Source organism: Notechis scutatus, chromosome 8 (genome assembly GCF_049901735.1).
Source record: "Notechis scutatus isolate UNSWTSFEM ecotype Mainland chromosome 8, rNotScu1.2, whole genome shotgun sequence".
NCBI lineage: Eukaryota > Metazoa > Chordata > Lepidosauria > Squamata > Elapidae > Notechis > Notechis scutatus.
This window is the reverse complement of record NC_142016.1, coordinates 17141795-17168748: the sequence shown is the minus strand read 5'-3', so window position 1 is coordinate 17168748 and position 26954 is coordinate 17141795. Positions and strand designations below refer to the sequence as shown.

The window sequence follows — 26954 nt, the reverse complement described above, 5'->3', positions numbered from 1 at the left end:
ATTTATGGATTGTCTTCATACACAGTATATCTTTTGCAACTGACTGAAAAGGGCTTAAATGCAAGTTTTCAGATGTACTTAAAGCTGTTAAGAAAGCAACCAATTCACTGTTAAATGCAACCAGATTACAGTACCAATTAATACATTTCAATTTGATTTTACTGGACCTAGCACTGACTCACATGCCACCAATGCCAAATGTTGGAAATCGCAAGAATTTTTCATGAATTTGATCACTCACATAGGCAGTTTTTTTTAAATGTTTCTTGCAAGGATTACCAATAAAATAATCTTTTAGGACACAATGGAATTTGAAATAGGTAATGTTTTGAATAGGTTTTTGAGTTTTATTGAAATCTTACATGAACAAGAAATTGGAAATACAATCACATCAAGGAACAAATTGCCACGGATTTGACGTTTAGGCCAAACAAATTTGTAGGGCAGATTTTCAAAAAGGTGTGAAGTCATAACAATTTAAAAACACAGTTAACCTACTTCTAGGAATGCAAAACATACAATCATGTTATTTCCAATACAAGAAAACTTAATTTTTTTTTTAATTCCTTAAAACTACGGAGACAAAGTACTAGCTTTATTTTATGTACAGCAGAAGCCTACGTAATCTATCCTAAATCCAAAAAGAAAAGAGGGAAAAAGAAAGAAAAGAAACTGTCCAAAAACAGAAGGTTTGCAAAAATCATGATTGAACAGTGCTGCCCATCCTTGCTGATAAACTGCTAAAATGAAGCCTAAAACGATAAAAAAGCATTTTATCCCCAAACTATGTTTGGGAAATCTGCAAGCTCAGTAATGTCCAAGTGCATTTATGAGAAAAGGAGGGAAAAAAAGACTTGAATATATACATAATCGAGTGATTCTTCAGCCCAATACACATGGCAGCCAATCACTATTGAAGGATGAAACAATAAGCCAATTTTTTTGGAAGGATGTAGGACTATAGCCAAATTCTTATCTTGTCAATATTCCCATGCCCTCTTTATTGGTCTTACTTCCACTGCTGCCCATATGTATCCTGATAAAATTCCTGGTTGTCATTATTGTAACCATAGTTACCGGCATAGTCTCCACCTTGTTGAAGCGGCTGTTGAGCGATAGGCTGCGAGCCCCAGTTCTGCTGGTTGTTGGTCTGACGGCGCTTGGAATCAGGCTGGTTGTACCCATCCGCTTTTCTCTTGCCTCCCACGTTGCCCCCACGATTGCCCCTGGCTCCACGAGCACCACGTCCTCTCTGCTGCTGAGCAGGGCCCCCTCTCCCGCCCCTGGCTCCTCTTGGTGGTCCCATGGGTGCCCCCCTCTGGGAATAGCCAGCTCTACCTCTTGGTGGTGGTGCTCCCCGCCCCCTAGGTGGTGGAGGTGCACCTCGCCCACCCCTTCCTCCTCCTCCTCTTCCTCTTATAGCATAGCCATCATCATAGCCATAGTAAGGATCTTCGTAGCCACCACGGTAGTCATGATAGTCATAGCCATAATAATCATCGTAATAATCTTCATAGCCATAGTAATCTGGGGGATAGCCATAGCCGCCTCTCCCTCCACGACCTCGGCCTCTAATAGGAGGTGGCATACGAGGTGGAGGATAGTAATAATAGTCTTCATACCTAGTGAGGAGGGGGAAAAATAATAACACATTTATTGTGTGTTTTTTTCAACAACATCTGTCTCATGTCTTTTTCTAATTTAAAGAATCCAGTTTAGAAAGAGAATGGCTTTTCGGATTTAAGTGGATGAGGACTTTCTCCACTGAACTTCCCAGGAGGACTACACTAGATTTGCTTTTAAATATACTGACGGATGACTACAGCTGCAGCTCTAAGCCATCTGACAAAATTGGCTTCCACCTCCAGCCCATGGAAGGAGCAGTAAGCGTGGATATTTTTTCTATGTCTTAACTGACATATACCAATTATTACACCTTAACTTGTACCATTCTCCAGCCTTGTTACAAGTCAGGGTAAATTTCAGTAGATGGGACTGAGCAAATTAAGGGTCCCATCTGGAGGAAGGGATAATAATCTGACTGTGCCTTTATTGCTACATTTCAGTTTACTGAGGTTTTAACACTTACGCAGTGCTTCTAGAGGCTTGTCTGGCAGCTTGGCGTTCTTTTCTTTTCTTATCTGGAGGCTTGGCTAACACTATTTCAATTTCTTCCCCCTCTATCTCTTTTCCGTTCATTTCATTCATGGCCTGTTTTGAAAGGGGGAAAAAAAGAAATTTAAATTGTATTTGAGAGCATAATATCCTTTCAGCGTTTCCCACCTTTCAGTTCCCAAGTCCAAATATTTTTCCAACCTATACAATCCCAACCTTTAAATACTGCATTTCTCATTTTAGCTCTTTTGTTTCAAAATAAGGTGGCAAACCTTTCCGGGGAGGAAAATGCAATGCACAGGCCCTTGTAAGAAACAATACAACAGGAAAGTCTGCAATTCTTGTCTTGCCTTTTGGGAACATACAAGGCTGAGAGGAAGAGAAACAGGCAAGCAGGCAAGCAGTGCAGGAGATAGAAGCCTTCTCCTTGAATTTGAAGTTGTAAGGCTCTAAATGCTATTTTGCAGCTACAACATTTGCTTTATACAAATTTTAAAACATATTGTGAGAAAGAATAGTTTTTAAAAAGCAAGACACAGAAACCTGTAATATTAATACATTCCACATTCCATATAGGTGCTCAATATATCTCCCTCACTGATTATTCCCCCGAACAGTCATTAACTCTGAACCACTGTAGATGATGGTGGAATTAAATCTGGAGCTCCCCAACGGTATAACCACGGTAACATCTTTTAATGCGCAAATAATTTAAAATAGATTGTTTGTCCTTTCTTCCCAATTTAGCCCCTACATATCCCCCAGCACTTGTAGAAGGAGTGGCAAAACCTGGGGATGGAGTTAACAGAGGGATCAACCTAGAATCCCTATGTAGCCATAAGTGAACCTAAGTCCAACCTCCCTTGAATTAAGGAGATTCTTATGCTTAGACATGATTAGCAATAAATCACTTTAACTGGATCTTCATGAACCTTATCTTTCACTACTGACACCTCCCCCTCTATGATGGGGAATTAGCAAATGTTAATCTGCAATGAATCTGCATGAAATCAAAACAGAGTTATCTTAATCCATTAATATTCTATTTTCTATCATTACTATAGAGAAGTCAAGTTATTACTTTGATTATTGGAATAAAAATGGAAGATGAAAATTGCCAAAAGGCCATTACTATGCAACTATATAGTATATTTTGTCAGAATAAATCTGAGTTCAATGCGGGAGGTTACCCTTGGAGAAACTGTGTAAAAGAGTTGTATTAGCATTAACTTTTCGTACTAAGCAAGTAAAGGAAGGCTGCTCCATAGGAAGATCTGAGGCCCATAACTATTTTTGCAATAAAGGCAGCACAATAGTAGAAACATGCTTCTTGTTTAGAAAGTCAAGGAATAAATCACGGAAAGGAAATGGTAGCCCAACTATGTATAAGAGGACATCTAATTATAACTTACTCCATATGAGGAAAAAAAGACTGCTTTTCAGAAGATGTTCTCTAAGTTCTGGGTGACCTAATTTTGCTTAATAACAATGTTACCTACCTTAACTGCTGCTCCCCTATCTTCAAAATGAACAAAAGCATAATCTTTTAATTTCTTCACTCTTTCCAGTTTTCCAAACTCTGAAAATGATTTCTCCAATATTTCCTCTGTCACTGTAGTGGCCAAATTCCTCACAAATAGAACTTTCACCTGTCAAGAAAACTGGCATTTATTTAAAATATTTTTAAGCTGTCTGTAAGGCCAAATCCCCCTTGTGCTTGAGATTATCCTTAGACAAAACAGTCAAGACACAATTATTAATTAAACTACTGAAATCACAGCAACTTCTGTAGTGCAATGAACTGTTTGAGATTATTGTGTCATCAAAGTGAGGATTGACAGCTTTTTCTAAGCTATAAGATACTAGAGGAAAAAACCTTGCTCCCTTTCTAGCTTGTTCAGGTGGAAAGAAGTCACAGGAGCCTTAAAAAAGAAACCCTGGATAAGTGGTTTCCAGCCATGCTGCTCTGGAAAACAATCAGGACCTATTCAGTCATGCAAAACAGCCCATATAGAACAGTACAGCCTAAAGAAAGATTTCTAGCTACCTCAATCATAAGAGTTTTTTCAACTCTTATCTTTACCATCACTATGAACAGTGGCAACTAAAAACAGAGTTAAAAAACAATGTTTATAGAAATTGTTCAGTAAAACTCTTCACCCTTTCCTCTTGATATTTCATTTGGAAGATAACAATATTTCCCTTTTCCTCAATTTAACAACTGGTATCTAAACAATAGGCATTGATTAGGAAATACTCTACTTTCTAGCTCAGCTCTCGAACTAATGAAAAACACACGAGTGCTGCTGAAATGGTGTGCTTCAGGATGTAATCCAGAAAAAAAGGATCCATGATGGATCCATGATGCTTAGAATAATCATCTTTGAAAACACCTAGAAATTATTTTTTACCAGATACAAATCTTATATTGTTGTTTACGTGGATAAAACAGGTATTCTAGAGATAATCAGAAAGGAAAAAAATAAATCTGTTGACGAAGTTTCATTCAGATCGTGCCGATTTAGCTACTACTTTACTACCTTTGCCATGACTTCTGGATCTGGCTCCTCTACCGGATCAGCCCATTCAACAGTCACAACATTTCCCCAGACTTTCACTTTCCCACTCATCAACCGGCGCCGAGCTTGAGCTGCTGATTTGTGATCTTCGTATTCAAGGAAGCAGAACCCCCGATTCTTCTTTTTATCATCAGGTTGATGATACAGGATTACGTCAACTAAGCCCTCTATAAGAACAAAGCACCTGGTAAATTACGGAAGACTAAAACTTTTTCTCATTTGAAAAGCTAATTAAAAAAAGAGGTTTCAAGATAAACTACTAAGTATGCTGGAGACTTGATTTGCTTAGCTAATGCACTGTGAAATATACCTTTTGGAGAGCGTAAAGGAAATTCTTAAGATTCTACAAAGTTGCTCTTTTTACTCTATTTACTGCTCCAATACATTTGCTTCTGGCAAAGAGATAAAAACTTTCTGACCCAAGCACAGAAAGTGGCAAAAACAGACTCGTCAACTTAACTATCTACCTAGCCAATATCAGGTATTCAAAATAAGGAAATATTTTTCTGAATCACTGGTAGGAATTCTACTTCAAGTAGCCTGGCTGGATTTTGATATATTATTTTGAACCATTTTTCCAAGCTTTTCTGCTATAGAAAATATGAAAGTGTTACCCATCTCATCACACTTCATGAAAGATGCAATTGCTTGCAGTTCTGGTGTAATATATCAATTCTTTGGAAAATGGAGTTGCAGTCCTTGCTCTTTCCATCCACCCTAAACAACTGTGTCTTAAAAGTGTCTTAAAAGTGTGAAAAGTGTCTCTAGTTCAAAAACTATGTGCCATGTTTTTCAGAGTAAAACTTGATAGTTTAAAGGTTTCCAATTACAGAAAAGAACCTCGAAGCAAACTGTTTGGGTGTTCAAAGCTAGAGAAAATGTGTATGTTGCAAAGGTTTTGTCTGAAAGAAAAAACAAAATATTCAAAATGTTTCAAAGTCCCCCACCCCAACTACATAAAGCAACAAAAATTGTTGAGCAGAATGATTCAAGCACTGCTGCTTTGTTTCCTGTTTTGTGTACACCTCTATTTTAACTATTATTGTTTTTCGTATGAACAATGCAATGGCAATTTATTTTGTTGCCATTATGCCAAAATGAAAATCAATTTTTATTAGACACAGATCAGCAAATAAAAGCATTAAAAATTATAATAGTAAAAAATAAAAATAGAAGACAGAATAATATATTGTGATTGGTGATGGATTGAAAATTCACGAAGAAAAGTAGTTCATCTTCTGCCAAATTAGCAAGACTTTCATATGAAAACCTACATATAACCTGAAATTAAGTTCAGAATCATAATTATTCCCCTAAACCTTTTGCTTTATGAAAGCTTATCAAGGTTGCATGCTTATTTAGCATTTCATTATTTTTAGACATGATTTAATTTGTATTATTTTCCTGTCAGCCATGTTTCTTTTTTATATACATATTTTTATTGGCATTTTTTAAATCTGTAAGCCTCCTGTAGTTACCCAGGAATCTGGTAGCCTCTGAATTTAAAAATTAAACTACATTAAAATGAAGCCTTTTTTTTTTTTTTTACAGAAGCACATGCCCGCATCTCCTTACCTGTGACTTTGCTGAATTCTTCTAGTATATTCTCCTTTGTTTTGTTTTTTGGAATTGATCCAACAAATAGCCTATTATTTGCCACTGAGATGCATACACCAAGGTGTTTTCCAGGCCGGATTTCATAGTTATCACACTGAAAGAAAAACAATTAAACATTTCCCATGAACTTTCAGCTTATTAACATACAGATACCAGCAAATTCTACTGGCCTATATTGATTAAATGATTACATTATTTAATAGCATTTGCATTTTTGCATGCCCCAAATTTAAAGTTTTAGAAACTAAGATTTGGAGTTTCCAAGAAAATATATTTTGCTATTTATTTATTTAAAATTTGTATGCCACTCATCTCATTATTAAGCAACTTATATATTGCAGCCAATATTACATATCAATACAAAAAACATCAAAGCAGGATGAGTTTAACTGAGAAAAAATAGGGAGAAAAGTGAGACTATACAGTGTATTTTGCTCTAACAGTTTCTAAATTGTAAGATGAACATTTACTTTCCTAATTTGCTCTGAACTTGGTCTTATAACAGAACACTCACCAACTTAACAGCTTCCTGTGCTGCATCTTTGGTACAAAATGTGATAAAAGCATAGCCTCGGTTCTGTCCAGAAAGTGGATCCATCATGAGTCGCAAGTCCCAAATGGGGCCTGCCTTTTCAAATAGTGGCACCAATTCATCTTCGTATAAATCTCTAGGAATTTTTCCAACAAAAACCTGAAGGAGAATTAATATTTATTAACAAGAACTAAAAGGTACTTTAGAGCATTTAATCTGGTCATGAATATGCATTCTTCTTGGAAACATTATAATGAGTTACTGTATATACTCGAGTATAAGCCTAGTTTTTCAGCCCATTTTTTGTGCTGAAAAAATCCCCCTCGGCTTATACTCGAGTCAGATTCCCCTCTGAAAAAAAAATGGTGTGGAGTCGCGGCCTTCAGCGGCAGCGACTCCCAACAGCCCCAGCCGGGAAGGGAAAGGCAAAAAGCGCTTTGCCTTTCCCTTCCCGAGGCGGCGGGACTGGGGCCGCTCCGGCGGCAGCGACTCCCAACAGCCCCAGCCGGGAAGGGAAAGGCAAAAGGCGCTTTGCCTTTCTCTTCCCGAGGCGGCGGGACTGGGGCCGCGCCGGCGGTAGTGACTCCTGACTCAGGGGGCCTCCGAGGGAGGGGAAGAGAGTGACTCCTGCCTCCCGCTGTCATCATCATCTTCTTCTTTTGGGTTAGTGAATCAATTAAACCTTTCATGATAGTGAGATCGTTTCCCAAATTAATTATTTTTATTTTTTAAATTTACCAGTAGCTGCTGCATTTCCCACCCTCGGCTTATACTCGAGTCAATAAGTTTTCCCAGTTTTTTTGTGTAAAATTAGGTGCCTCGGCTTATATTCGGGTCGACTTATACTCGAGTATATACGGTAATTAGAGCTAGTTAATATGATTTTCTCTCTCTCCAATTGCTAATTTATTCCTCCTATCAAATTAAACCTAATTTGGGGGCACCCTGGGAGCTGCACTCAGAGCTTTCATAGGCCATATGCAGTACATCCAGTATCACAGTACAACCTTCATTACAAATCTTGCACCTTTGCACAGACAGGTAACTGAAAATAGTCATAAATGTGAACTGTTTCAAGTATCATAAACCACGTGACAAACTGAATACTTGTTTACAAAAACGGATAGTCATCTGTCTTACAAGAGAAAAGTTTTCAAAAACATTTCTATCATTGTATCACCCATACTTTAACTCTGATAATCTCTACTGTTAAAAGCAATTTACTACTATGCAACAATCCACCTGTACCTCTATCTATTTTGCAATTTCCATCAGGATAATTTCCATAAAGTTAGTAATGATATCTTTGATAAAGCTAAATTTAACTTAATGATTTACTTGTCTCAATTTATAAAATACAGGTAGGTCTCAACTCACAGCCATTTGTTTAGTGACTGTTCAATGTTACACCACTGAAAAAAGGGACTTATGACCAGTTTTCATGCTAAAGATTGTTGCAGCATCCCAGTGATCACATGATAAAAATTTGGGCGCTTGTTTGTTGTTAAAAATAAAAACTTTGAAAATAAAATTTGGGCGCTTGGCCACTGGCACATATTTATTTCAGTTGCAGTATCCCAGGATCAGATTATCACTATTTGTGACCTTCCCAGCTGGCTTCTGATAAGCAAAGTCAAAGTGAAAGCCAGATTCACTTAATGACCACATTATTCATTTAACAACCATATTGATTCAGAGGCTGTACAATGGGGCACAACTCTCTTAACAACTGTCTTTCTTAGCAACAGAAATTTGGGGCTCCATTGCGGTCGTAATGAGGACTACCTGTAATCTATTTGCTTATTTAGTATAATTAAGGTCAAAATAATCTTATTTAGACATATAAACTGCATATGCAAACCTCTGTTCCAATGCCAGGCTGAGATCCTGAGTAGACAGTATCTGGGGGAGGACCACCATATTTCCGTTGTCCTGTGGTCACATCCAAAGTATAACTAGTTCGTTCTAACAAAGCCTGAAGTTTTAAAAGAAAAATAAAGAGAGCAAGTGGCTTTTAATATCGATGGGGGAAAAACAACACTTCACCCAAGGAACCCCTTCACAGAACATTTTCCCCACAAATGTATTCTAGAACACGTTTGCAAAATTTAATTGCTTGCAAGAGAAATGCAGAATATTAACTAAGGATAAAAAAACCCATCATTTTTGGTACCGAAGGAATTATATCTCTCAGATAAGATTTCCTCTTAACATGCCACTGAAGAGTTTCTAACATGCTAACATCACAATCATGCTTAGTGGGATTGCATTTCATGTCTTATTTTCATTCTTTCTTTCTTTCTTTCTTTCTTTCTTTCTTTCTTTCTTTCTTTCATTCATTCATTCATTCATTCATTCATTCATTATTTCTTAACTGCTCATCTCCCTCAGAGAAGGGCTCTGGGTAGTGCACAATATAATTAATATTAACATTTAAATCAGCATAATTTCAGATTTTTTAAAAAAATAAGTTTTAAAGATAATGTTATAAAATTTCAAAAGATGAAAAATTCCAAGAGAGAGAGGTTAGCAGTTGTTAATACAGTTTGGGGTGGGGGGGGGGTGTCCCATGGGGCCAGCCAGCCCTTCAGTTGTGTGGGACTCTGTGTCTCCCAGGCAAACCTGCATCAGCCCTTTGCTTTGCCTTTCATTTCCCACTACAAATACTGCCGTCAAGAATACAGTAAGGACAGCAAAGCTAAGTAAATAAAAGGAATTAATGCTGAATGTGAACAAAATCCTTCTCTAACGTTCTTTGGCCAATTTTGTGCCCTTTGTGAGATCAGTTATGGGGTGCCAGATGCTACACCCCCCCCATTGCCTCCAAGGTGCAGTATTGAGTATTTGCTATTAAGTTTGCCAGTTATTTTTCCGTGGCAGACTGAAACATTACTTCTATCGTATGCACTTTACTGAAGACACAAAACCTTTACTAAGGTTCTTGACTAACAATAACTCAAGAAACTGTCTTGCTCTAGTAAATATTCTTGCTATGCTCTCCACTTCAAACTGGAAAACTTTTTGAGAGGGGATTTCCAATCTTTATTATCAGCACTAAAACAGTGCATGTAATAGAACAGCTATGCATGTTATGCTAAATATATAGCTGCTAAAAACTGGAAAAACAAAACAAAACGAGATTTAGGTAACTCTTCTCAGCACCCATTTCCACCACCCCTCTTAAAATCTTACAAGTTGCAAAATTTATTTTGGAAGGCAATATGGTCTTATGGATTATTTTAGATATTTCTGCCAATCTACATTTGTAACAGTAACAGTTTATTATAAAAGGAACTAATGGAGGAATTCATTTTGTGATACAGTTCTTTACTCCTGAGAATAAGTTCCACTTTTATTTGCTTTCCTATTAATACTTGTATATATATTACCTTAATTTTTGATTCGTCTGGCCCTTTTGTTGATTCTTGTACTTTGCTTCCTTGTTTCTCTCTCTGTCTATAAGTCTTCATAACTCCACATAAAAATGCACTTTTGTTCTGTGGATATAATTAATGAAAGAAGTGAAGCAGAAGGCATTAAAAATAATCTGAAATCACTGATGCTTGAATAACTTAGCGTAGCTACACCCTGAGAACCAACCAGTACCTTGAATATAACATCACTTGATATATTATTATTAAAACAAACCAGCACTTCAATTATCAGGCTAATACGAGGCACTAATACTCAAATGCTATATTCTACATTTAATATTTGAATGGAAACAGTCTTGCTGTGGGGGAAAAAATTAAATCTGAATTCAGTCATGTTTGTTCGTATTTGTTGCACCACACCACACTGTGGGCCTATTTGTTCACACCAGAGAAGCTCTTACCTTACCTGTACATGCGACAGGTCACTTTCCTTAAACTGCTGTAATACAGAGAGGGCGCCTTCTTCGTTAAATTCCCTGAGAGCATCTATTGCTCTCTCATCAAGATCAACATAAGATACCAATCCTAAAAAAATTAAAAATAGAAAAACATTACAGATTCCTATTTAACTATATAAAGACAAATTAGTTTCAAAAGCCTAGTGTCAAAATAATATTAATTAATTAATAATGTCATACTATAAGTTAAAAGTTATTTCCCCATAAATTTTGGAATACTTTTGTAAGCAAAATAATCTTACATATCAGGGTTTGAAATAACAGGCTCTGGCTCAGATTTCTAAAAACAAAATCTGTTTTCAGAGCTTTTAAGTTTTTTTTTTCTTTCGAATTACAAGTCATAGATAAGGAAACAATTTTATCATTTCACCACAATGTGCTGCACCAGTTACTGGAATAATTTATAAAGGCCACTTCCCATTCTCCATCAGAAAATGTTATTTTTTTCCTATGTTTACAAAAAGTAGGTATTACAATTACTATTTTTTTGTTTTTTCCATCCCTTTCCTCTCCATTATTTCGAGCCCTGTTATGCACTTTCAATACCTTAATTTTAAGCATACTGGTACAGACCTACATACAGTAGGTCCAGCCCTGATACACATACACTGAAAACTTTGGATGCAGCTTCTTCTCTATAATGAAAGACTTAGAATACATATTATAAAAACGTAGAGCGCTGCAAGTTCCATTAAACTTGCGTTTAAGTGGTGAAATGTCAGATATTGGCATAATCTTTCAAGTAATATGATGTATGTGTTTTTAATATTTAAAGTTTTTAATACTGAAACACCTACTCTAAAGCACAAAATATAGCAGCAGTGCCATGAGATTGCAATTTCAGAATTGATCCTGCATGGTGGAAAGCCCCTGCGTCACTTGTACATGGACAAAACTCATATGATTAAAAGTCATGAAAATATTTTTAATTACCTAGGCATGAAATGAGAAGTATCCAACTGCATTAACACACCCAAGTGGGTTAAAATTTTATTTTTTACACATGAAGATACATCTCTATGAATATATTGAAGCCAGGCAGTAAAGTTTTAATAGGAACTTATATCTTTACATTCCCTTTTCGAACAACTATACTCAAGCCACTATATCAGCTTAGTTCAACTCTAGAGGAGACAGCACTACCTTATCAGACATTCATTGGCACTGTCTTTGGAGACATTACTACCTGAGTCAAAATACCATCATAATAAAGACAGACATGGTATTCTTTTGAATTATCTTAAACTTGCAAAACATTCTAGGACTTTAGAAAAAGAAGACAGATTAAATCTTCTCTCTGAAATATTTGAGGCAAGGAAATGAAGGAATTCTATTATCTAAATATATTCGCCACACAAACTAAAGAGAAATTGTCTCTTTTCACAGTAAAAAAGTATGTGCATCCTAAAATTCTTTGTGTTCACTCTTTTTAAAATACACAAGCCACTTGCTCCAAGTAAGATAAATATAACAATTATCATAAAACTAAATACTTCAGTATGATGACTTAAATTAAAACTATTCACTAGGATATAGACAAACATATAGACCCAAAGCAAGCCAAGCAAGCTACTTCCCCTCCTTACCACCTACTGAAATACTATGTTTAGCCTAAGCACCATAAATTGGTGATGGTAGCAAAGTAGAAGCAAATTATTGTAACGTTGAAAAAAGTTAGTTCAGTAGGCAATGTCCACTTTTATTTGAGAGAGTCTGTGAAACAGTGACAGTGTCCTAAAGACCTACGGTACTGTCAATATTCAACCTCAAAGTGAAAGCAGCAGTACATTCAAAGCTACATAGTGCAAAATACAGCAGTTTTCATCTTTAAAACCTAAAAAATTTGATTTTTTTGCCTTCACTTTTATAACCAATCAGAAACAAGAAATGCATATTATACCTGTCTGAAATATTTCATCAAGTCTTTCTGCCACCTTCTGTGGGAGGCCTGCCTCTATCAGTGTCTTGTAGTGTTCTGTGTGAGTAACACTGGAAGTATCCATTGGTTCTTCCTCTTCTTTTAACTGTACCGCATTACCATTCACCTGATTAGCCATTTTATTATGCTGCTGGAAAAAATTCAGGAGCTATATTACATAAAGCCAGAAATAACTAATTTGAAGGACAATGCATTTATCTAAACTAACTGTAAACATACTGCCAGTGACTTGCATTAACTCTTTATTTAAAGCCTTTATAATACAGCTCGCCTAATTTCAACAGAAAATACAGTCCTGAAATATTGTGGAGCATGTACATGGAAAAATGAACAATTTTAAGGACTTCATGTACAAAGAATCTACTTTTTATTTTTGTGTGATTAATTTACATTATCGTAAGGGGGGAAGGATACTGGAAATATCTGCCATTATTCCCTTGGCCTCACAGAAGTTTTTGATCAGTGTATTCAGTACAAAGTTCTATAAGGCCAGCTAAATATACAAATGTCAATCAATACTTGCTTTCCATCTTTCCCATATTTTTCTGGCTTCCTTCCATGTTCAAAGTCAATATTTTGTTACATAAGACACACCATACAGCTTCAACACACACTGATTTCCGGAACTTTTTTTTTTGAAAAAAAGAATATGCCATATTAAGTTTGCACAAGTAGAACATCAATAGACAAATTGCACATCACATACCAACAAGATGAACTTGTATTAAACTCTGCATGTCATATATTAGAGATTAAAGGAAAGGCTGCACCTTCAATTTTTAGTATCAATAGGAAAGATTTGATGCAAAAGTCAATAAGATGACAAAATGTCAATTAAAAAAAATGCTATCTTTTCAAATGATCTTTGTAGATTTTTCTAATTCCTATTTGATGGCATTGAACTGGGGTTTGTTATTCGGCCACAACAGACAGGCAATATAAACCCTGCTAAAGATAAAGGTTGGCTGTGTCATATTAGCAGAAAGAGAACAACCATGAATTTACTAAAACATTCAATTCAAGAGATACAGAATGAAGGTTAAGGTTTTTAAATTATGAATACTACAACTAGCTCTTCATATATTTCATGCAATTTAAAGGCATTCCTCCAAGCAGAATTCATTATAATTAGAAGCAAGTCAAAATAAAAACTTAACCCATACTACAGCTTGCTTTAAAACAACCACTACATCAATGTCAAGAAATCATTTAGTAATCCATAATCATAAAACTCAGAACTTGCAGTACACTATGAATTTTGGTTGCAGAAATCAGTATACTGTACTACTATGAGCATATTAATTATCATCAATTTCTATTTTTGCAAAATGTCCAACTTCTGTATTAAAATCTTACATTTCTTTCAAGCACTAAGTTTTAAATCACAGCCTTAATTTGTATACTTCATGTCACCCAAAATCAATGTATTTACACAACAAAAGCTACACTGAGTCTTATACTAAGCACCCCCAACTTGATGCTTTCCAGGTGTGTTGGAATACAATTCCCATAACCTCTTAAGATAACATCTGTATCCCATTAGTTTGAGGGTATCTGACAGTGAAAAACAATTTCTCACAAATAATTAAAATTATTTCTTGTAAGAGCACAGTAATAGCGATATGCAAAGGATGAATACCCTCTTGGGTACCCAGAGACAACCGAGGCATGAGGTCTCCCATAGTGGGGAAAAAGCAAGGTCATCAACAGCAGTTATGGCGGAAGAAATATGGGGAGAAAGCAAGATAGACAGGCTATGCTTAAATTCAAGCCCAATGGCAACTACTCAAAGGGAAGGGTTCTAATGACAGAAATGCCCTTTAAAGTCTCTTGTACAATAAAATGGCAATGCTAATAAAGTGAAGGCAATCTCTGAAAAAAATAAGAGAAAGTACTTATTCTAAAACAATCTTCATCAAACTGCTGCTGTCTAGATGTGAAGTACAACTCCCATTATGACAGAAATGATCGTTTTTCCCAACTAATAAGTACCACATTCAAAAAACTACCAGTCCACTCAATTCATATTACACTTCCTCAATGTAAAAACAGATTTAGAAGATTCTTTATTCAAATGTCTACAAAGCTTTACTGGTATGAAGCATTAGAATATGAATACAGGTTTACTAGGAAATAACTCAAGATACCACTACTCTCACTATAAAAACAGGAAGGCAAGAGCCTATGAACCAAATAAATTTTGCTTAAATTTTACAAAAAAGTCTCCTCCATGTATATATTTCTTGCTTATTATGATTCTTTTAAACGGGAAAAACAAATATCTAAATCAATAATCAAAGCAAATTTGCATAGAATATCAGCAATAAGCAACTCAACGGTCTCTAACAAATATGCACTACCTTCATCATTATACTGTATTAGCAAAACCTTACATATTTAATGTATCTCACTTTTTGTCACAGAAGTCCAGACAATGAACACAGTCCCTTCTGCTATTTTTCCCAACACGTCTCTGAAACAAGTGGGGCTAAATGAGAATGGCTGGCCCAAATCACTATTTCTTTGACTGAGGTGGACTAGAATCTGGACTAGAAGCCTCCCATCCTTAATCCAACATCTTAACCCAGTGTTTCTCAACGTTGGCAACTTTAACATGGATGGACTTCAACTCCCAGAATTGCCCACACATCTTAAAGCTGTCAAAATTAAGAAACACTACCTTAACCACATAATACACTAGTTCTCATGGTGACAGAAGGTGCCAAAGATCTAAGGGTCACTCAATTATCAGTTTCACACAGAACTTTAGTGCTCTCCATATGTAGGAATTCACTATCACTTTGGCTTACAGATTCCACATTCTGTTAGAAAATATAATTTGTCTTCAAGTACAATGAGAGTGCCAGTTTGATGTGGTGGTTAAGGCATTAAGATAGAAACTGGGGGACTGCCTGTTCTAATCTGGCCTTAGGCACAAAGCCAGTTGGGTGACCTTTGGCCAGTCCCTCTTTCTCAGTTCTAGGAAAGAGACAATGGCAAGCCACTTCTGAAAACTGCCAAGAAAACTGCAGGGATTTGTCCAGCAGTTTCTAGAGAATAGGACACAATTGAATGGAAGAAAAAAATGAGATAACTAAGACTATTCTTCAAACATTTAAATTGCAGTGCTGTTTCCATAAATATAGCCCAGATTACTTGTTTTGTAACTGAACTTCATTGATACATTACTCTTAGACATAACTGAGACCTCATGCAGCCCCAGTGAATGCAGAGGAATAATATTAATACTACTTAATTTTAAATAAATGCAAATGTAGGGAAATCAAGTTTAATTTTTGTCTGTGCCATTGGAATTGATCTGTAATATGCCATTAAAAGCCATGTAAACATCTTGAACCCCTCTGTCAATTAGTATACCCTTCCACTAATCCATATTAAATAAACCAAGTTCAGGTCTTCCGGTTTGAAGGGCTTCGGCGACAGACAAAAATCCGCGATCGTGCGCGGTTTCTGTCTGGGCTCGACGCTGGAGTGCCCCGAGCCGGCTGGTTTCGGGGCTAAGCCACCCCGTAGAGGTGGTGAAGAGGGGGGAGACTGCCAGCATGGTCGAGGAGAGCCGCATCTCTCCTCCTCAGCTGGCCATTACTCCCTTTCCCAAAGGCAGTTGCAGCGGTGGTCAGAAATGGCCACCACAAAGGAGAACTCGACCGGAAAAGAATGTGCAGGAGGAAGATTTTGGCTGACCGGGTTAAATTGTAAAAGCAACAACTAAGGTACCCTGGAATTTAAACTTACAAAAAATAACATCGCTCCCAAAGAAGAGTCGGAAGCAGCGAAGGAAAGTGAAAAGGGAAACGTTTGGCTTTTTTTCTTCTCTCTCCTTCCTTATACTGACAACTAAGAGACTTAAATAAGAAATCGGAAAAATCCGCTTTGACATCAATAGGCAATTAAGCTGAAAATAAAACAAAATGCCAAAGGATTTCTGGACATTAAAAATTTTCTTTTTCATAAGCAGGAAGGGAGAGAAAAAGAATAAAGGCAGGATCTGGAAGAGGGAGGAGACTGCCTGGAATTAAAAAGAATCTACAGTAAAACTTCAACAAGACTTCTAAAAGATACATTTTAACTGAAACTTTGCAACTAAATAGTAACCCCAGGAAGAGAAAGTGAAAAAAAAAGAGCAAAAAGAAACAGCTTGCGTGTATTTGGATTATTTGGTGATCTTTGGATTCTTGGTTATTATATTTGAATGACTAAAATCAATCGGGTGGTTGTTTAAAAATTTATACAATGGCACCACTTCTGGATGAATTGAAAATGGAACTTAAAAAGTACAAAGAAGATGCACAAGAAGGGAAGGGTTCTTTTGGCTTCGTTTTTCAATTCTTAAAAATTGAGATTTGGAACTATGAGAAACAACAAAAAACGACTGCAAAACAAGAAGACTGGGACAAAGAAGAAGCCATCTTTAATGAACAAGCAATTTTATGTGGGGAAGAAAAAGGAAAGGGGGGGGGGAAGAGAATGGAGAATTTAAGACTTAAAAAAACAACCAAAGAAACATAACTCGAAAAATAAGTATAATCCTGGAAAGCAACAGAAAAGGGGAATACAGAAGAGAGAAATAGAGGTAGAGAGACAAGAGGGTAAAAAGGGGAGAGAGAAGAAGAAAGGGAAGAAGGAAAGGAAAAGAAGTTACAAAGGACCGGAGCAAGATATAGAGAAACAGGACCTATTTAGAGATAATGGGTGAAAATCTAACTGAAAAAGGGATTCTGTAAAGGTACATAAGATTGTATTGTTATATTAGTAATAGAAATAACTTTAGAAAATTGGAAACGTATGATTAAAATGAGGGATAAAATAGTGTAATTTAGTGAAATGTTTGTGAATAAAATAAGTGAATAAATGAGAAAATTGAATTAGGAAGGAACGGGAACATTTTAATTAGTTAATGTTTTATAAAATATAAGTGGGGGTGGTGGAATTAACTATGGAAAGCTTATAATTGTTGCCATAGAAGTATGATATTTAAATGAAAAGTAATGTTAAAGACTTTAATGAATATTAATATTAATGATAGAATTGAATTGGAATGTTGTTTTAATTATATGCATTTATATATTTTTTCTTTTTTTAAGAATACAGTGTGTATTTTAAGAATGTACCAAGCAGAATCCGAATGGAAGTTATGTATTATATTGAATGTTACAACTTTAGAGAAAAGATATAAAGGCGTCATACTCCAATTAGTAACTACAGGAGAAATTTTGTTTAATGAGAAAAGATAATAATTGAAACAGGACAGACAAAAAATATAAATACAATGATTTGAATTGAGATGAGATAATTAAAATAAAATTGAGAAAATTAAGAGGGGAGAAGCTATGCAGAAAATGTAAAATAGTAATAAGATATGGAATAGAATATAAAAATGAGCATGAACCTGAATTTGTGTCTGCACGAAGAAATGTAACCCGGGATTACGCTACTTTCAAAAAAGATGTTTTATTTGTTTTTTTTTTCTCTTTGTGAAAACTCAAATAAAATTTACAAAAAATAAAAAAATAAACCAAGTTCACACACTATACTAAATAATCATGGTTCACAAGCTATTATACCTGAATGTATACAGCATGCTATGCCAAAACTAAAGAAATATTGATTAGTGCATCATGTTAACCCATCAGCATTAAAAAATCTTCAACTAAAATCTACAGAAGCTGCAGATGTACATATATTACAACAGTTTTTCAGCCTTCTGCTATGGAAGAACAGGATTTACACCAACTACAGCAGTTGCTCTCACACCTCATATGACTTTCTGTTATCATATTTGTCCCTCCTCCACAAACTTTTAACTTCACATTATGCTTTTGGCAACACCCAACACAAATAGCTAAAGGATGATCTGGTCACACACACACACCACCAAAGTCTGGAAACTAGGCAAGATGCAGACAAGACCTCTGACTTTTCTTTCACTGCATTTGACAGGCACTGTTTTGCCTCTCACCCAAGTTCTAAACTTAATTATTGCACTTCGTGCCACACTTGACAGAGTACAGTGCAATGTCAGAAAAGACACGCATAAGCAGGACACTGAAGAAATCTGAGAATGCTTCATTTATAATACCAAACTCTACATTTCTTTCACCTGTGCAAACTAATCCTATCCTCCAGACTGCCTAGTTGTCACTCTGCTTTCCACTTCTGTTTCTGCATTTGCACTTATTACAATCCTTCAGCAAAATCTATGTGCTACTATATCCTACAAAATTGGTGGCATAGTGAAAAGATGTTTGCAAGATGAATTCTGTTTTGCGAGGCCACCTGAAAGATCTATAATTAAAGAATGTCTTCTGTACTTTATACATTCCTATCAATTGTTACACGAAGAATGGCAACCCACCCTAAAACATTGATACTCCAGTCACACTATTTCAGTTGTACAAATTCAGCCTGACTGCTAGGTTGCTTGTCCTGATGTAAGAACAGGAATTTTGACTGCATCAGTGCAAGACTGTATAAAAACATACACATAAACATACCTTTTCAAAATACATTAAAAGGGGCTTATTCTCAATTATCTGAACTACATCCCTAATTGCTACCCTGTCCAGCTCATTTGCTTCTTGGCATGGCTCGACTTTGGCTTTAAATGAACGCATGTCCTAAGACAACCGAAATAACACAAAGTTTATTTTTGTGAAAGCTAGCAAAAACCCTACTACATTAATTTACCTCAAAATTTAACCAACAGCATTAAAGTCAATAAAGTTGCAAGCATACCACAAGTCCTTATTTTGTCCACAGAATCCAAACAGCTATCAATCAATACTAATTTTAAAAATCCTAATTTAACTTATCCTCATAAGACAACAAAATTTGAAGAAATGATGAAGGAAATTTAAATTAAAAGTGGACCCGCTGCAGCTTTGCCAACACACATATACAGATGTACTGTATATGCTATTAACTGCAGAAGCATAAGCTATATTGCCAAAAAATACATATGGAATATTTTGGCAGCAGGAAGTTATTCAGTTATTCAAGTTTCCCAAATGGAAAGTTTAGAACCCAAAGGTTCAAGATTTACATAATTCAAGATTTACAGAAGGTCTTAAAATTTCACGGACAAGAATTTCAAAAACTGTCATTATTCTCTGCTTTAAAATGGCAGGATTAGACAGTAAAGGTATGGAAACTCTACTGAAACCATTTACTGATGTGTAACCTTATTTCCTACAAATATATAGCCTTCAAAGCATTCTATGGTATCATCTTTAAACTCTACACTACCACTACATGAGTGAAATAAATACCAGTAGGGATGTAAACTTAAAACAACTCATCCAACACTGGTTAATGTACCACCATACTGCAATATTACACACAGAAGAAACTTAACTCAATCGGAATCTGAACAAGGAGAGATTCAACCTGGAAATAAGGAGAAACTGATAGTGAGAACAATCAACCAATGGAACAGAAGTTGCCCTCAGAAGTTGTGGGAGCTTCATCACTTGAGACTTTCAAGAAGAGATTGGACTGCCATTTGTCAGAAATGGTGTAGGGTCTCTCGCTTGGGGGGGGAGGAGGTTGGACTAGATGACCTATAAGGTCCCTTCCAACTCTGATTATCTCTATCTGTAACTATGGAATCCCTATGCTAAATAAGCCCAGCGCTGTCCCAATGATAAGCATTTTTTGGAAGCAACTTTTAACCTTCTGGCCTTTTCCTCAAGAACCAGCATCATCATCCGTTCACCTTCTGTCCATTCCCAATTTGACAGCATGGAAGGGGGGGAAAACAACCCACTGAAATAACTTCAGATTATTCATTACCAGAGATGGGCGTGTGGAAAAGTAACTGTTAAACGGTATCCCGCAGCCTTTTAAAAACTGAAAGCCGCATCAGAGATTCCAACAAGGGGGGTGAGAGGGAATAGCACGTTGCAGCCACTGGTAATTTTTGTATATATATTTTTTTCGGAAATCAATGCTTCAACGCCGTCGTCCTACAGAGCGCAGAGGAGCTCGATCCACACCGAAGAGTTGCCGGCCAAGACCGATCTCAAACCGGCGCCTATAAGATTTGCCATCCTATCCGTCCACCCTTCGCGTGTTTATTATTTACCCTTCGGCCCGCTGACTTCCACCGGGCTTCCAAAGCAATCCGGTAACTGCAGCCTCCGCGGGGCAATGCTTAAAACCTGGCCTTTCGCCGCGGAAGGAGAGCGGGGGGGGGGGCGCAAAAACCGAGGTTGTTTCCCGGCGGTTAACGGGACGACCCCGTCAGAAGAAGCAATGGCTCCCCTCCCAAATGTGCGGAGTCGCCTCCTTCCCTCCGATCAAGGTGAAGCTGGCAAGCCGGGCGAGGCCCAGGCGGGAAGGAGGCCGGCCATTCATTGTCCCTCGCTCCCCGGTGGCAGCCTAAGGCCCAGCCCGCGGTGATCAAGCCGACCCCCACCCCCTCAGTTAAAGCGGGACCTTTCCTCGCCCAGGCGCACCCGCAGGCGCGATGCGGCCACAAAAGGCTCCTGGAGCGCCGCCGCAGCGCCGCCTGGGCCTCGCCCCGCCGGCCGCTTCCCCGCCCACCCCCCTCCCCACCCGACGCAAGACACACGCGCGGCCGCCGTCGCTGTTGCCACCGCCTCCGCCACCTCCGCCGCCGCCGCCGGGTTGGCTCGGCCGGGCGCGTCCTTGGCAAGACTCACCGGAGCGGGACCTGCGCGGCGCGGCTGGAGCAGCGGCTGCAAATGGCGCGCGCTCCTCCTCTTCCCTCCCCTCATGGACGGTCAGAGCGATCCCGGCAACGCGAGGGGTTTCCCGGAACTGTTTCCAGGGACTGAGTTCGGCAGGCCAATCGGAACGCGGGGTTTCGGAAGGACGGACCTGTTTTCCTATCGACGCCGGGAGGCTGGACCCGACCGTGATTTTTCTAGCCAATCGGGCCGAGGGAGCCGTCTGGCCAATCCGCTGAAGCGATAAAACCTCTGGCGCGCTGGTAAGGTCGAAACGGAGCGAAGGAAAGAAAAAAGCCGGGATTTTCTCTTAAAACGGAGGGTTGTTTTCCTTCTATTGTCCCGCTCCAAGCATACCTGAGGGAACCTGAGGGAACTTCAGCCTTAATTGGCTACCAAAATTTCTCTTTCATGGGAGAAAGCTCGCGGCCAAAATTTGACCGAGAGTTCTTGACAAGCTAGTCTTCTAGACATAATACAAAAAAAAAAGAAAAAATGACTTCTATTGTCGTTCTGTGCAGTCTCTCGTTCGGCAAGCGAATCTTTCGTTTTTATTCTAGAACAAGGATCTCCAACCTTGGCAACTTTAAGCCTGGGGGACTTCAACTCCCTGAATTCCCCAGCCAGCTTTTGCTTTGCTTTGCTGCTGGCTGGGGAATTCTGGGAGTTGAAGTCCTTCAGGCTTAAAGTTGCCAAGGTTGGAGACCCGTTCTAGAAAAACCTTCAAATTGAAACTGCAGTCCTAAATACATTTATTAGGAAGTAAACCCCACTGGATAGTATGATGTATCGATGGAAGTGCTGGCCAAGAAGCCAGGAGACACTGAATTTTAGGTCTCCCATGAAAGCCAGTTGGGAATTCTCAATCCAACCTTTCTTGCAAAGTTGTGGGGAAATACAAAGCAGGATTATTAAGTACTGCCTTGATTTATATGTATCTATGTGCATAGAGAGGAGGGTGGGATAAAATCTAATAAGAGGCTGTAATCTTTCCTTAATAATGTGTTCATCAGTGTATCCTAATGACAGATTGGATCCATATTTTAATTTATTAATTGTATTAAAATATAGTGTTTCTGATCAATTTTTCAGAATCACTGTGCATTTTGTTAACCGTGTTTTATCTGCAAAATAAACAAGTCTATTCATAATCTCCATTTTGGATTATTGTTTTGGGCTTTAAAATGTAAGATATTCCAGTTAATTTTCCCTCTGAATTTCGTTAGATATTAGATTTTATGCTGCCCATCTTGTCTAGAAACCTTAGACTTTCCATCACCTTTCTTCTCTTTGGAGTTACACTATGAGAAGGACTGATTTTCCCCCCCATTTCTTAACCTCCATGCTGATAAACTAAGTATAACTGCTAATAATTCTTGAATGCTATTGTGCCCCAATGATTACTATTTCCACATATAAAAATAAACTTCTGTAACATGAAAGATCATTTTACATGTACCAGTAGAATTATACAGCCTTGAAGATGATAGTTAAATGTGCTCAGAACTCACTCTTAAAGTTCTGATTTGTTAATATTGTTAAACATTTTTATCAGAACAGAATACAAAATTCTACATAGTCAAGAATATTGTTAAGCTTTATTTGTACATGAACTAGCCTAGTATTCAAATTCATTATATCAGATGGCTAAATGCTGCCATTTTTGTTAGATTACATCATCATTTCCTAGTCCTCTAGGAAATTCCTGAAGAACTACAAAAGTTTTTTTTTTGTAATTTACCCCCCCCCCCCCAAAAAAAATAATTCTCAATTCCTTCAACTTGCTTTGGACAAGAACAATTATCCATCCTTGTGGAGAAGACACTAAGAATATACTTTCAAGCAATAGAAAAAATACCGATACTTAGCTGGCAAATTTTTAATCATACATTTCTTCCTCACAAAAATCATGATTCAAGAAATACCTATCCATAATTATTACGTAGGTGCAAAATATTTTCTAGAGAAGACACTGACAATGAAGATACGAGTGAATTGTTTATTTCACACTATGGTAAGAATCAAATCCTGGGTATTCACAGGGACCATTTTCAAAACAAGATACCAGATACCATGTCAATAGCAGCAACTTAATCATCATCAAGATTCTTGATCTTGTACTTATGACGTTCAATTTCTTTCTGCAGACGCTCTATTTCTTTCTTATGGTGACTTATTTCCTCTTCATGATGTTTTCTTAGATTTTTCAACTGCTCTCTCTCTTTCTCCCTGCAAAAATAATAGAATAAATAATCTATATTGTCATTCATTCAAACCTCAGCTAAAATGTCATGAAAAATAATGGTACAATTCTTCACTTCAAATTGCAGTCCTTACAACATTAACTAATGACTATCTACCTCACAGTTATCCAATTGCTAATAAGCAAACACATTAATATAAAAGTGGCCTGGCTCATTTAGAAAGGTAATAATTTGATTTAAGTTATTTGCTATTGAATATTCCACCTTTCCTTTTACAAACTTGAGGCTTATTTCTCCCGTTCCTCATAATTTGGGCATGCAAAACATTTCAGTTCAAGTCTGCTGTTCCAAATTCCATGAAATATTCTGCTTTAAGTAAAATTGCTTTTTCAGCATATAAAGCATTCAGGGATTTAGCTGGGGGAATATTTGGCTGGATGGACATGAAATGCAATAACTGGAGCATGAGGAGACCCCCAGATCTATCTAACACAATTTGTATGAGATGCCAGCTGGGTTACCCTCTGAATAAGTAAGGGAGAAACAAATGGGAGAAATATGTTCCCATTTGATAAAGCAGTATGAATAGTTAATAGTTACTTCTCTTTAGATCTTTCACTGTGTTCAGGTGTTTAAAGCAATTCACATGCATATTCTAGATTTTATCCTTAAAATAAATCCATACAAATAAATTGATATCTCCCATGTTACAGAAGTGAGTATGAGAGGCCTACAACTTTTTAAAGCAGAAACCAGATTCAGAATTAGTGAAGTTTATGAGTTTAAGTACCATTTAATGATTTATAAAACAGGAATGATTTTTCTTCTTCCAAAAATGAAGTCAGTCTACATGTCTCCCAATCCCAATTTTATCACAACTGTGAGATAGGGTTGACTGGAAGATGTTTGGCTCCAAAATAAAGTCCAGTGTCCCCTTAAGATGAATTATCAGCTGGCTACCTGGACACATTCATATTTTCTTGACAACCACATGCAATTAGTTTGCATACTCTTTATTTGCTGTGTCAGAGCTAATCCCTCTCATTTCACAGCCAAAGGACTATGGCTGTATCTGCATATCACCATTACTAAAGGAAGACCTAACTTGACTTTGGATCTTCCAACCTGCCTTGTCACCCATAATATTTATATATCAGACTCTTGTGTAACATGAGAGGAAATGCAGCTGTGGAGCAAGGGAGAGCAAATCTGCTATCACACCAGGGAGCCTGGGCCAAACATTTTCATTCTTATTACTAAAAAAAAAAAAAATCAGAAGTGGAAATGCATTGCATCCCATCTTTAATTCCTGAAGAAAAAGCAGGTCAGAAATTGAAAATGTGTAACTAAATCTAAAAAAAAAGTCACTAAAATTCAGTATGGGTGAATCTGCAGAATACTCTAGCTAGGTGAGGATAAAACAGGAGCCCAACCCTTTTTCAGCCAGTGTGAACCAGGGCTTAATCAAGGCTCTCCAAACTTAGCCACCTTAAGACTTGTGGACTTCAACTCCCAGAGTTCTGGGAGTTGAAGTCCACATGTCTTAAGGCAGCCAGGTTTGAAGATCCCTGGTCTTAATGTTCAACCCTGATCCGTTTTTCTTGTTCTGGCGTGACATTCCATTCGGGGTAAATCCACTTGCTCTCTAACTCGTGTTTCACGTTCGGTGTAACGTGTGAATCCAGGCATAACCATACTTGAAGTAGTGTTCCTCCGCAGCCGCTTCCCGTTTTCCAAATGCGCCACCAGCTTCACGGATGGATCCACCTCCACCCCCGCCTTTTCCAGCGCCTTTGCCGAGCTCACCCAGCTCAGGAAGGAGGGGGGGAAAAGGAGACCTACGTTAGACGCCGCCGCCGCCTTAGCCTCCAGCACCAATTCAGACCCGCCCGCCTCCCCTTCTCAGCGAAGACCTTCCACAGGCCCTGCTGCCCCGGAGGCCATGCAGACGGAACACCGATGCCGACGGTACCTGGTCAGGGCCCGAGTTCCAGGCCCGTTGCTGGTGAGGTAAAGCCATCGCTCCCCGCAACCCAGACCTGAAAATCGCACCAACAGCAGCCATCTCAACTCTGTCCTTGGAGGTGGCTCGGTGGGTGTGTCTGATTCCTGGAGGAAAAGGAGGGGCGAAGTGAAGCGCAGACCAATCGGAGGAGGAGAGGGAAAAGAACGAAGCCAATCGGAGCTTCGCAGGAACTATAGAAGCTAGTCGGTCACATTTTGAATTTCCGTCGTCCCAGGGAGCTGTTCTAGGGCAGGTTTGTCTATGGAGAGGCGTGACCTAAAAGAATCCGCCCCTATTGGCTTTTCCGGGATAATTTTGACATTGACTGTAAACATAGAAGTATGTAGCGTGTGAACTTATTAATCAGTAGCTATAGTGTATTTTTTTTCCTATTAAAAGATCTTAATCTTTCCTCGTTTTTGAACGATGAGATTGTTTTCAATCTTTGAAAAATAATTAAATTAGGCTTGTGCTGTCTGCTTGCAAGGGGTTGTCTTCCTGTTAGCAAGTCCATCTTCATTGGTTTTGGGGTCCTGCGTTTCCACCACGCACCAAAGGAAAAACTGCAACAGACTGAGTTACAAGTGCATCAAGCACTTTTTAGCTCATTATGTCGCGAGAATCTGTATGGCTGGTTTATGGATTAGTGTTATGCCATCTGGAAAACTGGGATAATCTGATAAAACAGCTGGATTAACCACTATCAATGGGTAAGCATATGGTGCAAAAAAAGACCCGGAGGGATATTGATGAGTGTGTATCAAATGGTTTATCACAACTATCTCATAATTTGCTTTTATTTTTTCAGGGTAGTCTCTGTGCATATAGTAACACCACACAAGCTGGCCGCATTATACCCCAGGATGGAAGACTCCGATATTTGAGCCAGTTTTTTCCACGATCCATTGCTCATATGATTTTTTTCAGTACACAATGGGTCAACAGTCCATGTCAATATAACCCTAGCATGCGTTTTCAGTAATATAACAGGGGCACTATACATACATTGAAAATATTCTGCGTATAGGGGTGCTTACATTGCCCAAAAATACGTTTGAGGGTTTTTTAACGAAAGAGATCCAGCTTGAAATTCTTACCTAGTGAAACTCTGAGTTGTGGGGGGGAGATTAAGACAAAGCTTTGCCTTTAAGTTTACCCCGCCCCACAAGAGGGTGCAGAACAGAGTTTCTCAACCTCAGCCTCAAGCGGTGTGTCTGCGGAGATCCTCAGTTATCTTGGTCACGGTTGTCCCAAAAGATGCTTTTTCAAAAGGCAACCGAACTTTTTGCTTTTCCTTGGAACTCCGAAACACGGCATTCTGGGAAGTGAAGTCCACGCAGCTCAAAGTTGAAGAAGGTTG

At 38.0% G+C, this 26954-nt stretch overlaps 2 protein-coding genes across 7 annotated transcripts; both read right to left on the bottom strand.

The window, feature by feature from the left end:
• Positions 1 to 324: 324 nt before the first annotated feature.
• On the bottom strand, positions 325 to 21510 carry HNRNPR (heterogeneous nuclear ribonucleoprotein R). Of its 6 annotated transcripts, none has more exons than XM_026679470.2 (11): positions 21359 to 21466; positions 12636 to 12804; positions 10684 to 10802; positions 10233 to 10340; positions 8705 to 8818; positions 6826 to 7002; positions 6270 to 6405; positions 4656 to 4861; positions 3615 to 3764; positions 2090 to 2211; positions 325 to 1622 (listed from the first exon to the last, which is right to left on the bottom strand). In XM_026679470.2, the coding sequence occupies exons 1-11, from the start codon at positions 21431 to 21433 to the stop codon at positions 1010 to 1012; spliced, it is 1989 nt and encodes a 662-aa protein (XP_026535255.1). In that variant the 5' UTR covers positions 21434 to 21466; the 3' UTR covers positions 325 to 1009. The 6 variants fall into 6 exon arrangements, with proteins under 6 accessions (XP_026535255.1, XP_026535256.1, XP_087827003.1 ...); XM_026679471.2 differs by having other exon boundaries at positions 12636 to 12801; XM_087970877.1 differs by having other exon boundaries at positions 12636 to 12801; positions 21252 to 21419.
• A 1860-nt stretch (positions 21511 to 23370) lies between these two features.
• ATP5IF1 (ATP synthase inhibitory factor subunit 1) lies at positions 23371 to 26828 on the bottom strand. The gene is made up of 4 exons (XM_026679469.2): positions 26692 to 26828; positions 25562 to 25698; positions 25287 to 25399; positions 23371 to 23614 (listed from the first exon to the last, which is right to left on the bottom strand). The coding sequence occupies exons 2-4, from the start codon at positions 25652 to 25654 to the stop codon at positions 23476 to 23478; spliced, it is 345 nt and encodes a 114-aa protein (XP_026535254.1). The 5' UTR covers positions 25655 to 25698; positions 26692 to 26828; the 3' UTR covers positions 23371 to 23475.
• Between the last annotated feature and the right edge of the window lie 126 nt (positions 26829 to 26954).